At 36.4% G+C, this 23139-nt stretch overlaps 1 protein-coding gene across 6 annotated transcripts; it reads right to left on the reverse strand.

The window, feature by feature from the left end:
• Positions 1-4928: 4928 nt before the first annotated feature.
• Positions 4929-8750, reverse strand: LOC125217768 (uncharacterized protein At1g76660-like). 6 transcript variants are annotated; one of them, XM_048119299.1, is made up of 6 exons: positions 8633-8750; positions 8233-8300; positions 8067-8130; positions 7852-7980; positions 5829-6999; positions 4929-5513 (listed from the first exon to the last, which is right to left on the reverse strand). In XM_048119299.1, exons 4-6 carry the CDS (start codon positions 7903-7905, stop codon positions 5308-5310), a joined length of 1431 nt encoding a protein of 476 aa, XP_047975256.1. In that variant the 5' UTR covers positions 7906-7980; positions 8067-8130; positions 8233-8300; positions 8633-8750; the 3' UTR covers positions 4929-5307. The 6 variants fall into 6 exon arrangements, with proteins under 6 accessions (XP_047975256.1, XP_047975255.1, XP_047975253.1 ...); XM_048119298.1 differs by having other exon boundaries at positions 7852-7984; XM_048119296.1 differs by having other exon boundaries at positions 7852-8130.
• Between the last annotated feature and the right edge of the window lie 14389 nt (positions 8751-23139).

Consider the following 23139-nt stretch of genomic DNA (forward strand, 5'->3'; position numbering starts at 1 on the left):
GTTCTAACTACCAACAACTTCATCTTCTTCGGGAATCAAACGAGAATAGCAGAGAAAAACAGGGTATTAAACACCATGAAAACAGAGCAACCTTAAATCTAAACTTAAAACAAGACTTAGAACGAGAAATTAAAGCCTAAACTAACAGATCTACGCTACTGGACCTAAAGGATGCAGAAACAGAAAGTAAATACCCATAATCATGCATAACGTAAACATCAAACACCAAATATGTGAAACTCCAACTCCGAAACACCAAGATTCAACAAATCCAAACATCTTCATATGCAAATTCCCAACCTCCAACAACAAACACAGATCTCAGCTCCAAACATCCAACAACAAACAAGAACGAAAGCTAAAAACAAGAGATAAACATAAACGCAGAGATATTCAACCAAAAGCAAACATAAGCTTCCATAATAACTGTAAATAAGTCTGAATCCAGTAGATCAAAGCAAGAAACTAGAGTTGCGAAACTTAAAACCAACAAGGTACTAAACGAAAGCAAATAAAATTGTTTCTTCGCCTCCACGAGGCGGTGTTACACAGCAAAATAACAACGATGATGAGAACCACGATGGCCAGAATCCTCCATGTCCAAGTGCGCAGCAGTCGAAATGAGAAACTTGAAGTGTGGAACTAAAGCATGGAACGAAAGCTAGAGCTAAGAAAGTGCAGAAGTGGCTGTTGACGGACTGTTCTTTTTCTTCTTCAAGGTTGAGCTCTTTATACGTGGGAGGCTCTGATCCCTAGGGTATCCCTCCGGTGGTTTTACGCCCTTGCCCTTGAGTAAGACTCTTTAAAATAATTTGCTCTCGCTCCATTCTGCTCCTGTCGCCAACTTTTGATTCTCCCAGGTCCGAACGACGACTTCTGACTTTTGCTTCAATTTCATCTCTTTTGCATCTGCCAGGTCAGGTAACAACAACTCCACAGGTCCGAGCAGTTTACTACGCACCTGAACTCAATAACACACATTAGCGCCCCAAATGCACTCAGAAATTTTAACCCTAAACCGATGCATGAAACGAGCTTTATCGGGCACAAACCCCAACACCACTGAAACTCGTAGTTCCTTAGGATTATTGTCCCCACAAAGCGGTGGCGATAATATTAGGAACCACTTTCTAGTTTATTCTATTTATTATGTGAGAAGTTCGTCCTTATGAACTTACTGTTTTCGTAGGATTATTGTCCCCACAGAGTGGGTGGCGATAATATTAGAAACTAGCTTTACAAAATTTGGCAGTCCAACCGATGGAGACCATATATAAACTTTAAGTTCATAATTATCGCTTAGATATTTGAGTTATGGTTTTTTCATTAATTATCCTTTAGCCTTAAGGCAGATTAAGACTAATTAAATTCTGTTGGTATTTAATTGACTGGATAATTAAATCTTTTATTATCTATAAGTATCTTAGTTTAGGAATTAATTAATTGTAGAATTTAATTCTTATTCATGTCTTACTATAAGATATATCTAAAATAAATTACATTATTTAAATCTTAATTAGACATGAAAAAATAAATTCAAATTATATCCATGTTCAAGATTAGGAAGAAAATAATTATATTATTTAATGTAATCTTACATATCTATCCTAATTATGATTCTAGATATATACTCCCTCCGTCCCGCTTTAGGATTCCCGGTTGATCAATTTTGGGCGTCCCGCTTTAGGAGTCCCGGTTGAGATAAATTAATAAAAAATATCTACAAAGTGTTAAAAGTGGGTCCCAACATCCACTACAACTAATAAAAAAAGTATTAAAAGTGGGTCTCAACATCCACTATAATATTTATTTATTGGATACTCAATTAAAAGTGGGTCCCAACATCCACTACAATATTTATTTATTATACACTCAAACACTTTTTTCTTAAAACATGTGTCTGACTCAACCGGGACTCCTAAAGCGGGACGGAGGGAGTAATATTTAGGAAACTATTAAATTATTCTTATCTATATCATCTAGGATATAAAATATTCCATAGATATAGAATATAATCAAAATATTCCTAAAATCTAGGGAAATCATCCAAAAATATTTTATTTCATTAAATAATATTATTTTTAATGATATCTTTTAATTTATGAATTAAATAATCATTAAAATAATCTTTCATCGATATCTCATCGTTCGAGGTTCGCCCGAACGACGTAGGACGAAGATTTTACGGCGACACGCTCGCCGGAACGGCGAGTTCGCCGTCCAGCCGCCGCCGGCTGCACGCGCAAAAAGCGCGATCGCCTCCTCCTCCCACTGCGGCGCAAACACGCCACGATTTCCCTCCGGCAAAATCGCTCAGCCGCGCAGCGACCGCCACGCGGCTTCCGGCGGATTCCCGTCGCCGCCATCGAGCTCGCATGAGCCGGCATCCACTGCTCACGGTGGTGTTGCCCCTTGTTCAGCGTCGCATGGCTAGGGTTAGCGTTTAGGGTTAGGTTTCTTCTAGGGTTTCAGGATCTCTGGTGGCTTCGCCACCCAATCCTCGTCGCCGCCTTCAGCCCTGGAGCATAACGGAATTCTTGATCACAACGGCGGCGTGGGAGAGCCCTCTGCTCGTGTTCACGTCGCTGCGCATTCGATTCCATGCTCCAATGATTGGACGCAGTTTCTTGGAGCACGTCGAGACCGGCGGTCTCGCCGGCGGCGTGCACGAGTCCTTTCTCGTTCGCGCGTCGCCGGTCGTCTGCCTCTCTTGCTCCCACTCGCTCGACAACCCTCTTCGAACGCATGTAGCGCGATTCATCCCGGTGCAAGCGCTGACGAATCGCTCATCTCGTGCGTTCGAAAATTCAAGTTCTATTGATTTGAATGTTCTTGAGTTCATCATGCATAAAAATTAAACAATAAAAACAAGAACATGTTTCGTAATCAAATAACACATGCATACATGAATTTCGCAAAATTTAAATCCAAATAATCAGAGCCAAAGACTACCTCTGATACCAATTGAAGGAACTGACAGCGGAAGCGTGCTTCGAATTTCATAATTTAATCGAACAAATATATCACATAATAGTCAGATATATTTAGCAGATTATTTAGACAAAATCAATTCGCGTAATTCTCACATGTATTTTGCTCATAACTTGAACTAATCATGTTTTAAGTATATTGAAACCTAAAACATATTTTTCTACGGAGCAGAAATAATACCTTATTAATTCTCCAAAGAATTGATGACGGGTAGCTACTTCTCCACGTGACGCTTTGAATACTAGACCACAGATCTTTTCTCTGGTTCCCGAACTGTACTCCAATATCAGTGTGGGCTGATCTTACCGGAATACTACGACTTAAATAAAGAAGACAGAAATTCTACTCCTAAAAGAAGAAGAAAATTCGACCAACACCGGGGGGGGGAGCAAAAATTTTAGGAAAAATAAATATGTTGTTTTATTTTTCTGTCTCCTTTATTCTCCTATTTATATTAAGTTCCTTTTGGGCCCAGACATGGATCTATGGAAGGTTTTGGATATGGGCTCATCAATTTACTTTTTACTAATTAAATTGAACCCACAATTTAATATAAGCTTTAATTGGAATATTACGATCAGTCACTACAGAAGTAATATTGAACTCTCCCCATCCAAATCCGAAATTATAAGTAATCCTGGTTTCCGTTTTAACTTTCATTTCTCGTGCTTAAGATAAAAATGTCCATTAATTAATTAATGTCTGCTATGGACTTAATTAATTAATTTCTTATTAATTCCAAGAGTGGACTTAACATGAAACGCTTATTTATTATTCATAGAGTGATCAAACTCCAACTAGCTAGGTTCTGAATAATAAAACATTGTTTCGCGCTCCTCTTGAGGACATTATCAAACGAGACTCACCTCGCGCACGATTCAATATAATAGCAATCCTAGCACCGCTAGATATTAATCACCACTACCCAATATATCGGGATTATTGGGTTACGAAAAACCGGCACCATTTGATAAGTCAAAGTAATGCATAATCAATACCGTATGCTCAATTCTAACCTACATTGATTAAGAAATAAATATTTATCAAGACCTCGCCTTTCAATAGATAGTACAAAGACAAGTCTTGCTGTTAGATCCGTTCAGTGCTTTACCACACCAATGTCATCTTATTTCAGTAAGGCTTAGAAATATGCGGACTGACATTGCAACCTTTCACGATGGATAGTATAATTCTATTTAGGTCGTGAAAATCTTCTTTTTCTTTATTTAGGACTGACCGTGTTACCTTAAAGTCGACGCCGCCTACAACCGGTCTACTAAAACAAAGACTTGGACTTTATTAAGTTAACTTACATTTAAACATGCAATTAACATCCATTAAATGTAAAACATAACAACATTATGACAAAAATAATAAGTATGTTTTATTCCTTAGAAAATAATCCTAGAAACCCTCAATGATTGAAATGTTGAAGGTGCATTAGTTAGGTCTGAGGGCATAATAATTCTAAATTCATAATATCGATGGGTTTTAAATGCGGTCTTAGGTATATCGTTGATCGATTTTTGGAAACACCACAACTCTATGGAGTTCTTCCAACAGTTCATCTATCAAGGGAATTAGGTATTGGAAATTAGGTGTGTTTATTAAGAGTCATGCAATATATACACATGCTTCCATTTTTATTTTGAACTAGCACCAATGGAGAAGGAAAGTTCCATATTTCTTTTGAACTAGCACCAATGGAGAAGGAAAGTTCCATATTTCTTTTTGAACTAGGTACCTTGGCAAATAGATCCACAACTCGAGTTTTGTATATTGTAAAAATTCTTAGTTTATTTTCCAATTAATTAGATTTGTCACAGTATATTATGTTTATACATGTATATTAATTAGATTTGTCACAGTATATTATGTTTATACGTGTATAAGATGTTATTCACTGCATTTTAATGTATAAGAACACTAAACTGAAATGACTAGAAATCTTGAGTACTAAACTGTATATCACTGAATAAACATTTGTACAATAAAGAGAAGCTAATCGGACATGATCCAAAATGTTGAGTGGGCACTACATACTACACAATTATATTTAAAGCCACTACTGCCATTTTAGGACCATGTAAATGCTTAAACATTTACATATATAAACAGTCTCATCTTCCTCTTTGCTCCAAATCATCCCCGGGTGATCCATTCCCAGCATTTTCATGAGAAATATACCATCACTGGGAGGCACATTATATGACAGACTCGACATAGATGTTGGATAGATCATGCGGCTAAGGAACACCCAACACCTAAGAAAGTTCCTCATGGCTCCTCTGCCGGGAAAGGCAGAGTAACCTAACCTTAGTGTACTCTCCGGTAGCGCCCTTCTCTCAAACTTGACACTCTCTTGTATTCAATCTCTGCATCAGAATTTGATGCACCAAACTTATACTTACGCCCAACCCCAGAAGCACCCATCTTAGAGAATATGCTGCCACCGTCGCTCAAAGTGTGGTTACTTTGGAGGCTTCGCCCAGTATCTCCTAACCGCCTCTGTGGAATTTGATCTGAGACATGAGTAAAACCATTGTTATTGTCAAGAAAAGAGGTACAAGGAAGACGGAGATGACAAGAATCTGCAAGTAGATTCAATCATTTGCATAAAAGATCAATATTTTATTTTTAATACGAGTAGGTTAAATTTAAATGATAGGAAAGAGTTGAGCTATAAGAAACCAATTTTCTCATGAACCGATGAACATTGACAGATAAAAAAAGTTAAGATCACTCGCTCTTTGATCAGAGAAGACATATGTAAAAGAATTTCTAATAAGCTTAACTCAAGGTAAGAAGATTATGTAAACAGGAAACTAATAATTTACCTTCAATGTGATTATATGAACCTCCAATATGAACGCTACTTGACCGATTCAGTCGTACTTTACTGAGCTGTGGGCAAGGAAAATGTTCTTCCCTCTTCTCGGTTTCAATTACATCTTTCCTGGGTGGAGTTGCAATATGTTCCTCCTCGGTATGCTTACTGGAAGCAAAAGGTGTTATGCTAAAGGAGTCATCTAACACCTCAGAGATCTCAACATAATTAGTTGTGGTAATGATTTCATCTGCACTAAAACCAAAAGATGCTCTGTAAGCTTCGAGTTCCTCAGCATCTGGTTTGCAAGTTTTGTTCTGACGGTTCTGGTATCCATTTCCACCATTTGAATAAGCATCTGATTCCTTGGAAATACTTAGCCTGCCACCAGAATTAGAAAAGGATGAATGGTCAAGGTAGAATTGAGCAAATGTCTCTGGGCAGAAGAAATTGGAATCTTGACGTGACTTGGAGGCTCCAGCTGTCTGGGCATCAAGAAACATGCCTGAGTCAGACTTTGCATATGGAGACCCTTCTGAAGGGATAGAGGGATCCCACTGAGAAGGGAATTCCCTTCCATTGAAGGATGACGATAAGCAATCACCGGACGTCCTTGAAACAGGTGATCTAAGCGTACTTGCAGGACTACCCGGATAAAGTAAATATGTTGATTGAAGATCATTTGCAGCAGGGTAGCTGATCTTATCAGTGGTTTTGAATTTCGCCGACGATGAAAGGAAACGTGCATAAGGCACATCTGGTGAAGATGGAGTTGTCAAATGTGCCAGCTCTGGTGGAGGAGTTAAAGGAGCTGTAGATGGCTCAGTTGTGAAAGTCGAGAATACAGGAGGTGAGACCAGCTGAGTCTCGTGAGCATATGGACCAGTGACGAACATAGTAGATGAAGGACCTCCAGGTGAATTGGCAGACAAGAAGCAGTTGGGTGACTGAGCTGTTGATGGGAGTCCAGAATTCGAGAATGAAGCAGGTGAGGATGGTGGAGCTAAAAGAGACAAAGCAACGCCAGTAGCCTGATTAGTCAATCCACCACCTGGAGGCCCAATTGGCTGATTTGATATAGCATTGGCATCCAGGATGCGTGATGCAGGAACAATACGCTTTCCACCTTTTTGTGTCCGGAAACAAGACAGTCCACCCAAACAACCTGCCCACCTTTTCCGCTGCCAATATAATTAATCAGTATCATCACATGTACATTCAAACAAATGTTCTTCACATAAATCAACTGAAATATGGAAGACAATAAGAGGAATAAGCTACAACAATAGGTCCTATTGGGTACTTTTACTTCAAGAATAGCTGAGACTACCTGAAATATTACTGAACTATTGTTTCACTTAATTTGAAATGACAAGTTAGCACATAAGCAGGTGCAAAAAGAAGCTATTATGAGATATATCTCTAAATAGTACATGGTGCACGTGATGATTCTTAGCTCCGACTTCCGAGACAGCTATCAGTTTAAGGAATATTAATCTAACCATAGTTATGAACACGTTAATTTAGTTCTTTCAAACTTCAAAGTTAAGCTCAAATTCCAAAAAAGTAAAGAAAGCCTGCCTTGGAAGGGTGGGATATCAGGGAAAGACACATCAAAGGAAATATCCCCAAAACAAAGAGGGAAGGTTGCATACAGTGTAAACTACTACAGAATCTATAATCTTACTGTGGGAAATGATATTCTGAATCATACATAGCAAAAATATGATGTAACTCGCCAAGCTTCTGAATAGATTTTGAAATTTTGCATTTGAACTAACAAAGAGACTTTTAAACTTACTTTCTGTACCTCTATGGAGTCCCATTTATATCTTTGAATCACAACAAAAGGTTTTTTCAGTATTCTGAAATTATAAAGTGCTGGGATGCTGCTAGCATCATCAAGAAAGATGAAGTTAATGTGATATGGAAGATCTACCTCCACTAATAACACTCAAATCCTATACCTAAAAATGGCATATATGGGCACAAGAAGCAAATGTGTAAATGGCATGTATTAATCATCAACATACCCGAGGTACTGGAGGTTGCTGTGGCTGCAGAAACCGATTCTGCACCGATGCCATAACAAGCTATTCACTGGAGGACCCCACACTAAACTCTTTGTACACTTTTCCTCGGAGACGAGTCTGTCACTCTGTCTAACTGGGATCGAAGTGGCTATAATTCACGCAAACCAGCAGCGACAAATGCTCTATGACAGGCTTAGGAAATTCTATGAAATTACCTTCAAGCATGGACCAATTAAAAGAAGCTAAATTTGCTTCTCAATCCTATCCAGTCGCATGCACCTGAAAAATCAGTAACAACATACAAGAAGAAAGCACAATTAGGTAATATATTCTGAATAGAATTTATTTCACAGAAGTCATTGAGCTCAGAAATTTGCCCACCACAATTAGAAATTCCTAATGCTGCTTCATTGCCAGCTCTTGATCAAAATAATGACATTCCAATTCATCTGATAGTAAAAAGAAAACCCTGTTACTAACAAACAAGAAAGTTGACCCTAAATGCTGACCAGCTACTGTGCTCTAACAGCATAAAATATGTTCAACTTCAACAACAGTACACCTAATAAAATTCTCAGCCACATCACATCATAACGCGGAGAATGAAACAAGGAAATTTAACAAATAACCCAGCGCCACTCAAACAAAATAATCTTAAACTAGTATATTATTCCACGAATTAGAAAACACGAAAACCTAGCAAGCAAAACAGCTCAAAAAATTAGAGACGGAAAATGAGGAAGAAAACAAGGATAAAGAGCAACTGAACAAATGCAATTACCTGGAAAAAGAAGAAGAAGTATCCACAGAAGCTGAGTGATAATGTAGCAAGGTAGAGAGAGGCGAATGTAAGGGAAAGAATGGAAAGGGCGTAGATCTGATCAGCTTTCTCTTGATCGTTGATTGATTGAAGCGTTTGATAATTTTTCAATATATGAGTATTTCATTTTTCGTCGTTTTATTTTAATTTCCCCCCTTTTTTTATTTTAATTTCCCCCCCTTTTTTTCCCATAATGCTATGAAAGAATATCTTTTCACTTTTCAAAAAAAATTGTTACATTGTTTATGAGTTTTGGTACTTTGTGATAAAAATAATTCTTTATATTATTTTTTTTCCTCGTAATAAAAATAACTCTAGATACCAAATATGTGATTTTTGGACAATAAAAAATATTTTTAGAAATTTAAAATAAATGGTAAACATGTGAATTTCTTTTCTTTCTTTCTTCTTTCTTTTTCCTTATATGTACCACAAATGGAATATGCAAAAAATAATGAAAAGAATACCATATTATACGCGTGTTAATAGGAAACAATGTACTAATATCTATACACAATTAGGTAAAGTTGTTTGGCTAATTTAGAGATTACCGAAAATTAATTTTTGTTTGTAGCTTTCGCAATTAAGGAAAAAAGTAAAACGCAAAACGAGCTTATGTATAATGTATTATATAAATTGTTGTGCTGCAATATTATGTGAACGAAGTAATATAATACAACAATAATATTAATTAAAGATAATATAATGCATATAAAAAGTTACTGGAAAAAAATAATTAAGGAAATATGATATGGAAGAAATAGGATATTTAACGGCAATATATTGTATTTATCATAAAAATTGGATATATGAAACTTGCCATATGAAAAAGAATAAATGGCGCGAAATTAGGGATTGAAATATAACTGAATAAACTATTATATGTAATAATGTTGAACCAAATTTTTTTTTTATAAAAATGAAATTGTGATACATTGAACCATACTTTACTTTTATTTTAAAAAATTAAAAAACTTTGCCTATAAATTGGGCACACTAATTAAATAAATAAAGACTTATGGATAAGAGAGAAATGAATTAGGGAATAAGAAGAGAGGAAAAAATGACAAGATTTTTATAATATTATTTTAAGTTTTTTTATCACGTGTGTTTAAAAATGTCCTTCATAGCAAAAATGTGAAAATGTGTTTTTTGGAGGATCTTTTCGGGTGAAAATGATCAAATACGGAGTATAAAAATGTGATTTTTATGTTAAAAAACAATATAAAATAAAGATTATGTATCATTTTTGTGCAAAAATGAAAGATCATATACTATTTACATAGTTCACTCTTTAGTTAACTCATTTAATCCATTGGTGCATTTTTTTATATTTTTCAAACTAGTAATTTTTGTTTTTATGGGTGATAATATTAAGTTTATTCATGTATTTTTTTTAGTTTCTAGCTAATCCATTGGAGTAGTTTATTTATATTTTCTCAAACTAAGTAGTTTTTGTTGTTTTATTAGTGTAAATAATACTATTGTAAGATCATGTAATGATCTTTATAATCTAAGAATAAAAATAATATCTAATTCTTTAGTCCATATGTATGGAGCATATAAATTTAAAGTTAAAGTTAAAGTTATGCTCTTTATTTTAAAAAAATACTCCTTCCGTTCCAAGATAAGTGAGCAAAAACTTTTCGGCGCGAGATTTAAGGAAATATGATTTTATTAATAAAGTGAAAAGCGAATAAAATAAGAGAATTAATAAAGTAGAGTGAAAAAGTAAGAGAGAGAATACCAAAAAAGGAAATGACTCACTTATCAGTTATCACTTATCTTGGGACATCCCAAAAAGGAATGTGAGTTGCTTATCTTGGGACAGAGGAAGTATTCTTTAATAATTTTGACTATTCTTTATTTTTTTAAAATTACTATTATTCAATTATTTCGATGTCGACATTGTTAACGTATGTATCTATAATTTACATTGCTCACTTAAAATTATTTCTCTCTCATAATCCGTCTCTATATCGTAGTTCTATAAGGTTCATGTTTGAGTTGTTTTTATCGTCTTTTACACTAAAATTATACAACAATTGTTAAAATTAATTTGCACCCCATAGTACAAAAATTATGGGTCCGCCATGTTGGGGTTTGGTGCCCCTTGTATTGGAATATTACGAGCAGCCACTACAGAAGTAATATTGAACTCTCCCCATCCAAATCCGAAATTACAAGTAATCCGGGTTTCCACTTTGTTTATTATTTATTTCCCGCGCTTAAGATATAAATGTCCATTAATTAATTAATGTCTGCTATGGACTTAATTAATTAATATCTTATTAATTCCAAGAGTGGACTTAGCAAGAAACATTTATTTATTATTCATAGAGTAATAAAACTCCAACTGGCCAGTTTTCCGAATAATAAAACCTTGTTCGAGCTCCTCTTGAGGACATTATCAAACGAGACTCACCTCGCGCACGATTCAACATAATAGCAATCCTAGCACCGCTAGATATTAATCACCACTACCCAATATATCAGGATTATTGGGTTGCGAAAAACCCGCACCATTTGATAAGTCAAAGTAGTGCATAATCAATACCGTATGCTCAATGCTAACATATGTAGATTAAGAAATAGTATTTTATCAAGACCTAGTCTTTCAGTAGATAGCATAAAGACACGTCTTGCTGTTAGATCCGTTCAGTGCTATACCACACCAATGTCATCTTATTTCAGTAAGGCTTAGAAATATGCGGACTGACATTGCAACCTTTCACGATAGGTAGCCAAAGCCTATCTAGGTTGTGAAATTCTTCTTTTTCTTTTGCAAAGCATTGCATAGATCTGACCGTGTTACCTTAAAGTGGACGACGCCCACAACCGGTCTACTAAGCAAAAGACTTAGACTTTGTTTACTTCTTATGCATTTAAATGTTTGTAAAACATCTTATAAATGCACAAGCAAACACAATGTAATAATAATAGTGATTCTATTCGTGCGAGACTGCTCGAATAATACTGAATCGGGTTAAAAGTGGATTGTAGAGTTTTACGTATACAAGCAAGATTCTATTCGCGCGAAACTTGCTCGAAACATGCTTTTCAGTATACCAAACCTAACAATCTCCCACTTATACTCAAAACATGCTTTCGAGTATACCCACTGCCAAAAACTCTCCCACTTATACTCAAAGTAGGTCTTTGTACTAGATATATCGAACTACCATTCATTTCACTAAGTGAAAGAAAAATCTGCTTGGTTGTTCTCTGATAATATCTTTTTCACCATAATGTCTTTGCTGCGTACTTGATCTTTAATTAATTTCATCCCCATATGTGATTGCTTAGCTTAATAAACTCGTGTGTCCCTTGAGTTAGCCTTCACTAGAGTAATAAAAAATAATACTCATAGGCATACTCAAACTTACGATTAAAGCTATTAGGAAGATATTCCTAAGGTAAACACATATTCAGAGGATGACTTACTCGATCACTGATTAGTCATAAAACTAAGACAGTGTAACCCCAAGGACATTACATGAATGACTGGTAAACTAGAATATAGTTACTAGTCTTTCTCAAGCACTAGGGTATATTCATTACCTCAATCAAAATCCTTTGCCATGGTTAATATGATATATACTTGCTATGCATAAGCACAACTAATATCAAACTTAGTACACATTATAGCATACATGAGACAACTATCTCCGAAACTAGTCTCATAATTCTTGATCTCACTAAGCGTCAAACGACACTTGACTAGAGACAAGACAATTCCATCTTGAGAGGTATAAACCTTTTCATGGAATTTCTAATGCTTAAATGTTCCAAGCAATGTGTAGATATAGGATTCCTAAGAGAATCTCAACATTCTTTCTAGCATCTTAAAAGGACTTAGATGCTAAGAATGTAATTAGTTTCTCTTAAATCATTTATCTTAAACTGGGTAGACAACCAGTTTCCTACGCCAGATGCCAATCTTAGTTGTTTGCAACTTTTGTAGATTTCATCATCGTAGAGTACCAATAATACCATACGTAATGCACTTTCAACTTCCTTGTGCTTACAACACTGTTAAGGACACAAGTCAAATTCCAAATATTTGACAATTTTGATAAAACACATATACTCTGATTTAGATGCTTGCCTAAGACCACGAAGGTCTATATAAGCTTCCAATCATGCGTTTCTTGCCCTTAATTACATATCCCATTAGAATGTTCTAGTAGATGATTTCCTCAAGACTTCTATTTATAGAAGGCTGTCTTGACAATCATAATACATACATTCTAATTTATGTAAGTTCTAATAGACAATATGATCGAATAAATCCTGGCACAACGATAGCGAGAAGATAATTCTCTTTGGGCATAACCCATTGTCATTGTCTAGCCATTTGAGATCCACATTTACACTTGCAAAGATACTTGCTCCCACTGACTGACACAGCCTGTAGGTAGTATTGCAAGTCTTGTAAAACATGTTGTCTATCTTAGATTGTAATATGGAATCTATCACCTGTTCAAAGATGATTATCCAAATTAACCAATACTACATTGTAGTTAAAGGGATTATGTTCAAGTTAATCTAAGACCGAGTCTTACGACACTCTTAGACCCAAGAACTTGTTGTGTTCCAGTGGAACGCTCCCACTACGATATGGTTCTTACAATCTTAGGTACTGAAGTTGATTTTATTAGTGCAAAAGTTTCTAATGGTATGACTTCTTGGTAATGTGGAAAATCCGATATCTCTCTCTTTATTTTGAGAGTTATCACGTTGTTAGGCTTGTAGTTCATCTCTTGATCTTCATACAAGAATTATATCTTTGAAGATTACAGAACTTATAACCTTACATCATTTGGGACAAACCTTAAAACATGCCTCAGTACTCAACTCCAATTTCTTGGACACTTTTCCAACACGTGTTGGAACAACATTACACCTTGAGATGTGCTAGACTAGAGACGCTCTAGTCCACAACTCGTGTTTTGTAGAAGGTACTGATGTTGGTAGTTTCTTTAATGTTTATCCCACCAATGATAAGATTTTAATGAGTACAACTCATCACATAATCAAACTTGTCTTAGAAAGACTTTGATTCCTTCTTACATAACTATCACATTCATTAGATGAATGCTTGGATTCGTTAATGGAGATTAGACTCCCACTACTGATCATAACCCTTTGCTCGTCTCCTTATGGTGTAAACCATTGAGACTTGCTAGTCTTTCTATGTTGCACTTCTATAAGTATTCTGAATCTCTTGAAAAATCAAATGATTCTAACTCATAGTGCATCAAATAGACTTTCTCAACTCTCAAGCTATTTAACGAAATGTTAAAATCTTGATAGTCTAGATCAGTTCGAACAATTTCTAAGTATTTTCTTGGCCTTAAGGCTAAGAGCCATAAATACTTTATCATTCAATGATTAAGAAGTTGATGTGTTGTTGAATACTCAACCTTGTCGCACTTATATTATTTTAATACTATGATGCCTTAAGCATCAACCATAAAACAATAGTTGAGCATTAATAGCTCCCACTGCAACAAAAACCTAACTGGATCAAGATCTCTTACTTAGAAGTTGCATTGTCATGTAAGTCATTGTCCTTCTATAAAATAGGTCAATCCAACTCACAAAGCATCTTTTCTCGCTTTAAACAAACTTTGATGACAATTCAGGCTCTCCCATTTCCACATCTAGTCTTTTGTTCAAATGAACTAGGACTTAAAAAATGCAGCCTTTATGAATTTGTCATCTATCATGTTACTTTGCTCTAACAGTAACATAACGACTATTATTCTGAAGATTTTCTACTTTTCAGTTAAACCTTCTTGTAGTCATTTCTTGTTACTTTAGGCGATGACTTGTGTCAGAAACTATTTGAGTGATCAAAAGATCCTCAAAACATTCTGTCACTTTAGGATATTCCAATCGAATCATCTTGACAGATTCTATTGATATCCATCTTTCATCGTTATTAACCAAGACTTGTCGAGCTACTTAAAGGAAAATAGCTTGACCTTATTCCTCAAAGAGCTTGTCAAGTACATGCATAATGCATTCTCGAACATTCTTCGTGGAATTATGTCGAGGAAATGGAGGACATGAATCATTGAGTATAAACTCAAGGTTTTCAGCGATGAGAAACTTATCCATTTTCGTTTCCGGTCTACATAATTTAGGCATTCGAGTTTTCTTTCTTTAAGGATCGCAGACAAATATTAAATGACATAATGAAGATTTGGCAAATAAACTTATTATCACATACTCATGCTCAATACATAATCACAAATAACCACAAAACAATTATGTATCTTACAACAACAAAATTAATAAATTGTATCCTCCTTTGGAGGTTAATACGCATTAAAATTTTGACAATTTTACTGGTCACAACACCGACGCATTAAATTGTATCCTCCTTTGGAGGTTAATACGCCTAATGTTGCCTAAGCACGACCATCAGATTTAGCATTACAGAATTTTATTTCTACAACACACTCCCATAACAATGTTCATGTGCTGATAACAAAACCAAGCTATCTCATAAATTCTGATTGAACCCTGAAACTCGCAGTTCCTTAGGATTATTGTCCCTACTTTGCAGGTGGCAATAATATTGGGAACCACTTTCTAGTTCATTCTATTTATTATGTGAGAAGTCCGCCCTTATGAACTTACTGTTTTCGTAGGATTATTGTCCCTACTCTGCAGGTGGCAATAATATTAGAAAATCAGCTTCACAAAATTTGGCAGTCCAACCGATGGAGACCGTATACAACGCACTTGTTGTAATCATCACTTAGATATTTTGTATGGTGTTTGCATAATTATCACATAAGCAGATAAAGTAGATAATCCACTTAAAATAGATAAACACCAAATAAACAGATAAATCCATTTAATCCATGGCATTTAAACACATAGGATAATTATCGAAAATTATTTAATCTAGTCATGGGAGAATCAATTAAATAATTCAGTTTTATCTTGGATAATCTTTATCCAAATTCATTTAGGATTTATCAAGATAGAGTCAACTTATCTAAATCCACTTAGGATTATTCTAGATTTTATTTCCATAAAATCAAATCCTACAATTCAAGATAACGTTGATCTAGGATTATCATTATTTAAATCGTACTAGGATATTACTAGATAGAAACACTTCCATCATAATCCATAAGATAAAAATAAAATCCAATTGAAGCTTCGTTTTTTCATGTTTAGAGACTTCATGCACAGAAAGGAATAACAAGTTTCCTAGGTCCAGCGAATCCACTAGATCACAGGGTCTAGGAACTCACGGAACGTTGGAAGATCTCGGTCGTCGGACACACAGAATATCGCTTCAAAACCCTCAACCACGTATACTAAAATTAGCACATGGAAGTAGGGATCGATCCCACAGAGATGAATGTACAATCAAACATGCTCAAGGATTCGGGACTATTTTTGGGTTGGCTGCTGCCACGCATTTTGGGTTGAGGAAATTAAACTAAACTTGGAGTTGAAATCTGCTACGCTAACAACTAGATCTAGGCAGAACAGAAATCATGCATGTAACTGGAAAACGAGACAATCACTAGATCTAAGAAACTATTTTCTAAATTACCTAGACCTGGGAAATGAACTGACGGTGGGGACCATTTGCTGAAAAGGTAAAGTACGGATGAAAAGCTGAAAAAAACTAACTAAAGTACCAACTAACAGCGACATCATCTTCTCCAATCAATTTGCATAAAAATTTCAGTAGAAACAGAGATGGAACGTGAATCGGAAACGAAGCAGACTGAATTTAAAGCAATTAAACGAAGAACAATTTAAAACTAAGCAGATCTGCGACTACTAGACGAAGTAAAATGAAAAGAGAGCAAAAAGTTTGAAATCCATGCACAACTTGATTCCCCTGTTCAGATCCAACTTCGGATTCTAAATCCACTCCGGATCCAAGCATCCGACACAAACTCCGACCGAAAGTATACCTATAGCTACAGATTCGCCAAACAACCACCGATCAAAAACAACAATTCAGATCCACAACCTATTTCCCAGATCAAGCACAGAATTATCCAAAACAGAGAATAACATTCAACTGCCGAAATAAAACCTCAAACAAAAACTCAGAATCAACATAAATCAACACAAAATAAACACCATCATGACATAAACCAAATGCATAGATAACGGTAATAGCAAACAACCAAATCGACTTCCAAAACGTTGAAGTTCGACGGAATAAAAGTGCAGAAAATTGAATGTAAACTGATTGTTTCTTCGCCCTCCGTGAGAACGGTGTTACGACTAACTTTCGCCGAAGATGAACTCCTAGAAACCCTTAGCTACCCCAGAATTCCCATTTTTCCCAAGTGTGTGTGTGAGTGTGCGAGTGTGTGAGCTGAGAGCAAAATCATGTCTATGGCGTGTGCTGCATGCTCCTTTATTTATAGGCGTAGAAGTGGGTCCAGCGAGGTATGAATAGTCTTTGTTGCCCTCAGCTATTGACTCCCTTCGTCCAGCCATTTTTTTCTCTTCAACTCTGCTCACTTTCCTTCGTTTCCTTCGCTAGTCCATTGCCTCCAGCTCTTCCTGGAGAGCGTCTCCTTCACACACCTGGCTTAAAAACTGCGTTAGACCCAGTAAAATAAAGTGTTTTTCACCACATAACCGATGCATGAAATTAGCCTTATCACCATTCAATAAAGATTTGTACAAATCTTAATTCTATTTAGAATAGACATCTAGAATATATCAAACATTACTTAGGATTTCTTAGATAAATAAATTTATCTAAATCCAATTAATTAAGGATTTCTTATATATCATCTTTATCCTAATCTATTTAGAATATAAATCCAAAAGATAAGGATAAATTGGATTAATACTTATTTTAATCCATCTAAGATTTGTCTTAATAGAATAAAATCTATTCAAATCCATAGGATAAAATAAATTAATATAAATGCTTATCCTAATTCATCTAGGATTTATCTTAGAATAAATCCATATAAATCCATAGAATAAGATAATATTATATTATAATTATTCAAATCTATCCAAGATTTATCTAGGAACAAATCCATGTAAATCTATAAGATAAGAATAAAATATTACATTATCACTATCCAAATCCATCTAGATTTATCTATGAATAAATTCATATAAACTCATAGGATAAGAATAAAATAATATTATCATTATCTAAATCCAACTAGGATTTGTCTATGGATAAATCCACATTAATCCATAGGATATAGATAAAAATTAGATTGTCATTATCTAAATTTAACTAGGATTCATCCAGGAATTAAATCCCTACAAATCCATAAAATAAAGATAAAATCTGTAATTAATCCATGATTTAATACAAAATCAAATCTTATATAATATATAAAATTCACAAGATATATTCAAATCTTAATTCTAAATTAATCTTGAATTATTTCCAAAATTAATTCCAATGGTTAGGAAACCTGAATCTAAATTTGGAAAGAAACTTGACCGAACCTTGCATGGCTCGGCTAGACTCCCACTGAACCCGCAGCTGCTGCTTCGTTTCCGGCAGCCCGTGCCCCCACAGGCGCTGCTGCAGAGAGACACCCAGCCGCCAAGCACAGCCGCTGCAGCTGCATCTTCTCCGGTCGCCGCTGCTGCTGTTGCTGCATTGTCGCTACTGCGACGTCGCCTCTGCAGTGGCTACGACAACAACTTCCTCCGAGCCTGGTAGCTGCCCACGAAGGGCTCCCACTCGAACCGCTGTCGTTCCCGCCGTATCCGCAGCCGCCGGCGCTGCACACGTGCAAGCCACCGTCCTCGGCCACACGACTCAGCGCAGCAAATTCCATGTCGCAATTCCATAACTCACGTAAGGCATACTCACGGAATACATGTGTAATCATTACATACTCAAAAGTCATATGGATACATGGTAAGACATAGTGATTACATATTAGGCAAATTTGTTTCCTCAATGCAGCGAAGAAAAAGGATTCAATGACAGCATGGAATTGACGGAATAATTGCAACGGCAAAAACTATTTTCGTAATTGTGTTCTTCGTCGTTCGTTGTTTTGAAAAACAAATAAAACAACAAACATCTAACGAAACACATAACGAATAAAAATATGCATTCAAGCAATTCACATAACATGAAATTAATCCACATAATCAGAGCCAAAAACCTGGCTCTGATACCAATTGTTGGGGTTTGGTGCCCCTTGCACAGCGGAAGACTTGTACAAAACAAATAAATCAGACGTAGGATCTATTTGACCGATTAATCAATTCACATGTTAAACAGATAATTGCATTCTATAACAAATAATTCATGCTCAAAGAAAGTAAATCCTAAAACATGAATTCTACGGTTTAGAGTTACCGATTTGATTCTCCAAAGAATCATCGATTGCTCGCGCCTTCTCCACGATGATCTTCAATACTAGACCACGGATCTTCTCTCTGGTTCCCGAACTGTATCTCGATATCAGGGTGGGCTGATCTAATCAAAATACTAGGACTCGAATAAAGAAGACAGAAGAAATCTTTCTCCAATTAGGAGAGAAATTCGAACTCCTCTAGGTAGTGGGAGACGAAAAATATGAGTAATAATAATGAATGATTTATGTTTCCTTTATTCTCCTATTTATATTAAGTTTCTTTTTGGGCCCAGACAGGGATCTATGGAAGGTTTTGGATATGAGCTCCCTCAATTAGCTTTTTACTAATTAAATTGAACCCACAATTTAATACTCCCTCCGTCCCAAGGAAGATGACCCCTTTCTTGGGCGGCACGGGATTTTATGCAACTTTATTTTGTGTGTTAAATGGAGAGAGTAAAGTAAGAGAGAGGGGATAAAGTAGAGATAAAGGGGTTTCCATTTTAAGTAATGGGTCATCTTGGTTGGGACAAACCAAAAAGGAAAGTGGGTCATCTTTAATGGGACGGAGGGAGTACAAGCTTATATTGGAATATTACGAGCAGCCACTACAAAAGTAATATTGAACTCTCCCCATCCAAATCCGAAATTACAAGTAATCTGGGTTTCCACTTTGTTTATTATTTATTTCCCGCGCTTAAGATATAAATGTCCATCAATTAATTAATGTCTGCTATGGACTTAATTAATTAATATCTTATTAATTCCAAGAGTGGACTTAGCAAGAAACATTTATTTATTATTCATAGAGTAATAAAACTCCAACTGGCCAGTTTTCCGAATAATAAAACCTTGTTTGAGCTTCTCTTGAGGACATTATCAAACGAGACTCACCTCGCGCACGATTCAACATAATAGCAATTCTAGCACCGCTAGATATTAATCACCGCTTTGATAAGTCAAAGTAGTGCATAATCAATACCGTATGCTCAATGCTAACATATGTAGATTAAGAAATAGTATTTTATCAAGACCTAGTCTTTCAGTAGATAGCATAAAGACACGTCTTGCTGTTAGATCCGTTCAGTGCTATACCACACCAATGTCATCTTATTTCAGTAAGGCTTAGAAATATGCGGACTAACATTGCAACCTTTCACGATAAGTAGCCAAAGCCTATCTAGGTTGTGAAATTCTTCTTTTTCTTTTGCAAAGCATTGCATAGATCTGACCACGTTACCTTAAAGTGGACGACGCCCACAACCGGTCTACTAAGCAAAAGACATAGACTTTGTTTACTTCTTATGCATTTAAATGTTTGTAAAACATCTTATAAATGCACAAGCAAACACAATGTAATAATATTAGTGATTCTATTCGTGCGAGACTGCTCGAATAATACTGAATCGGGTTAAAAGTGGATTGTAGAGTTTTATGTATACAAGCAAGATTCTATTCGCGCGAAACTTGCTTGAAACATGCTTTTCTGTATACCAAACCTAACACGCCACTGATCTTAGGGAAGCCATGCACTGCTTTGTGAAGACGAAGAAGCAGTTGACAATCAACAGTGTTTGAGATTTGGAGAAATCCAATTTTTGTTAGTTAGTAAGTAAAACTTGGTTATAATAATTTCAGTAAAATCACAAATTAGGTTTCCTACCTGATCAGGTATGTGATTTTTCCTATTGGATATAGAGAAGGTGCGAACTCCATCTTCTTGGTACCATTTTTCTAGTTTACTCTTTAAAGCATCCACATCCGTGCTCTTTAAATAAGAGCACGGAGGTGGGCCCGGACTCACTTTTACTTCTTGTCTTTAGCTAAGAGCACAACACCCACATCTGTGCTCTTCCGCAAGGACAAGCTCAAGGGTCCCACCATTCTATTATTCAAATTAAATACTTCAATTACTAAACATTTCTACAATATAAAAATACATTAAAATATAAAAATGACGTAATTAAAATCCTAAAAAATAAAAATTATATTATTAAAATTACATAATTAAAATCTTAAAAAATAATTAATCCTAGAAAATAAAAAATACATAATTAAATTCATAAAATTAAAAAGACCCACTACTCGTTGCCGAATTTCGCCCAAATGTGTTTGATTAGGTCTTTTTGTAGCTCAATGTGGGTTCTTGTATCGCGCATTGTGTGTCTTGTTTCGATCCTCTCATTCACCGACGTATGCACACCTCGGCGTAGGGGAGACCTCGCGGTTGAGCTTCCGGCTTCATCTCGTCGTAAAAGTTAGCCGCCATCGGTCCTTCGTCGGCTATAATCATGTTGTGCAAGATAATACACGTGTACATGATGTCGGCGATATTCTTAACGTACCATAGCCGAGACGGACCCTTCACAATGTTGAATCGGCCTTGAAGGACCCCAAAAGCTCTTTCGACGTCTTTCCGAGCAGACTCTTGACGCTGCGCAAAAAGAATCCGTCTCGGGTCTTGCGGATTGCTGAACGTCTTCACGAAAGTCGACCACCTTGGGTAGATACCATCGGCGAGATAGTAACTCATGTGGTATGCATTTCCGTTGACGGTGAAGTCGATCGCCGGTGCTACACCATTCAAAACATCATCGAAGAGTGGTGAAGAATAGAGCACGTTCAAGTCGTTGTTGGATCCGGCAACACCGAAATATGCATGCCAAATCCATAGGCGGTAGTCGGCGACCGCTTCAAGGATAAGCGTTGGGCCGCCGCCTTTGTGGCCGCTTAAGTATTGCCCCCTCCAAGCAGTCGAGCAATTCTTCCACTTCCAATGCATGCAGTCAATGCTGCCTAGCATACCGGGAAAACCGTGGACTGTTTCGTGAAGATGAAGCAACCGTTGACAATCTTCAGTGGTGGGTGCCCGAAGGAATTCCTCGCCGAAAGCAGAACGAACGCCGTCGCAAAAACTTTTAGGCATAGGATTCCAGTTGACTCATCCACATGCAAATACTCGTCGAAGAGGTCAGCCGTTTGCCCAGTAGCAAGTTGTCGGATGGCACAAGTACACTTTTGCAACGCTACGAGACTTTGCCGACCGGTTGCGTCTACACTGTGTTGAAAGTATTCAACATGGGCGGACAATGTGTTGACAATACGCATAAACAACAGTTTTGACATACGAAAACGGTGCCGAAAGTAATCTTCTGGAAACCGCGGCCAGTCGAAAAAATAGTCGGCAACGAGCCTTTCTTGGGCTCCCTCTCGGTCACGATGGATGTAGCGGCGGTGAATTGAACTAGTTGGTCGAGGATGAGGGGCGGGGGTATTGGCGGCGGCATAGGCTTCATAGGCGGCACGATATTGTTCCTGGTATTCTTGTTCTTCGCACTCCGCTTCCGTAATGAGATCGGTGAAATCCATTTTTGAAATTTTTTAGAGAGGGTTTGAGTGAGATAGGAAGATGTAGATGATTAGTATGAAAAAATATGAATGAGAGATAATTTGATGTGAAAAGTGGATGCTGAATGTGTGTATTCATAGATGATTTTGGGATAAAAAAATTCAAAAAATTCCAAAAAAACGTCCATAAACGGCTCTTTTTTTTGGGAATCCAAAAATATTTTTTTAAGATTTTAATATTAATTTCAAATTTTGTTAACAAAAAAAGAAAAAAATCAAATTTGCCAACGGATATACCGTTGGCCAATTGCATTGCGCCACTAAGGCTGCTCAGCGGCACGAACGTGCTCTTATTTAAGAGCAGTGTCGTGCTGCTGGCACGGACGGACGAGCTGCAGCGGCGGACGGCGGGTGTCCTTGCCAGCAGCACGGATGGACGAGCATGCCGTTGCGGATGCTCTTACTTGTTATAACCTATTTTACTAATATGGGGGCGCATATACAACTATAGGGACTCGTTTGATAAAAAAAAATGAGATATGAGAAGATATGTAAAACAAGATAAGAAATATAGGCTTCATGTCAAGATAAAAACAGATATAATTTAATGGGAAGTGAAAAAATATTTTTTTTTATTTAAAAACGATTATTTTAATTAACTTTGAATTTTTTTTAAAAAAAAAAGAAAAAAACAAAATCTATGTCGTTGGCTAATCGCAGCCCGCCAAGTAAGCCTGCTAAGCGGCACAGACGTGTTCTTCCCTGCCGCTGGCA

This window comes from Salvia hispanica, chromosome 4 (genome assembly GCF_023119035.1).
Source record: "Salvia hispanica cultivar TCC Black 2014 chromosome 4, UniMelb_Shisp_WGS_1.0, whole genome shotgun sequence".
Lineage (NCBI taxonomy): Eukaryota > Viridiplantae > Streptophyta > Magnoliopsida > Lamiales > Lamiaceae > Salvia > Salvia hispanica.

Coding starts and splice junctions, on each gene's coding strand:
- LOC125217768 (XM_048119299.1), bottom strand. CDS start 7,905: ATGGCATCGGTGCAGAATCGGTTTCTGCAGCCACAGCAACCTCCAGTA. Junction 7,000..7,851: donor AGCAACCTCCAGTACCTCGG/GTATGTTGATGA, acceptor TTATATTGGCAG/CGGAAAAGGTGGGCAGGTTG. Junction 5,514..5,828: donor TTCATATAATCACATTGAAG/GTAAATTATTAG, acceptor CTCATGTCTCAG/ATCAAATTCCACAGAGGCGG.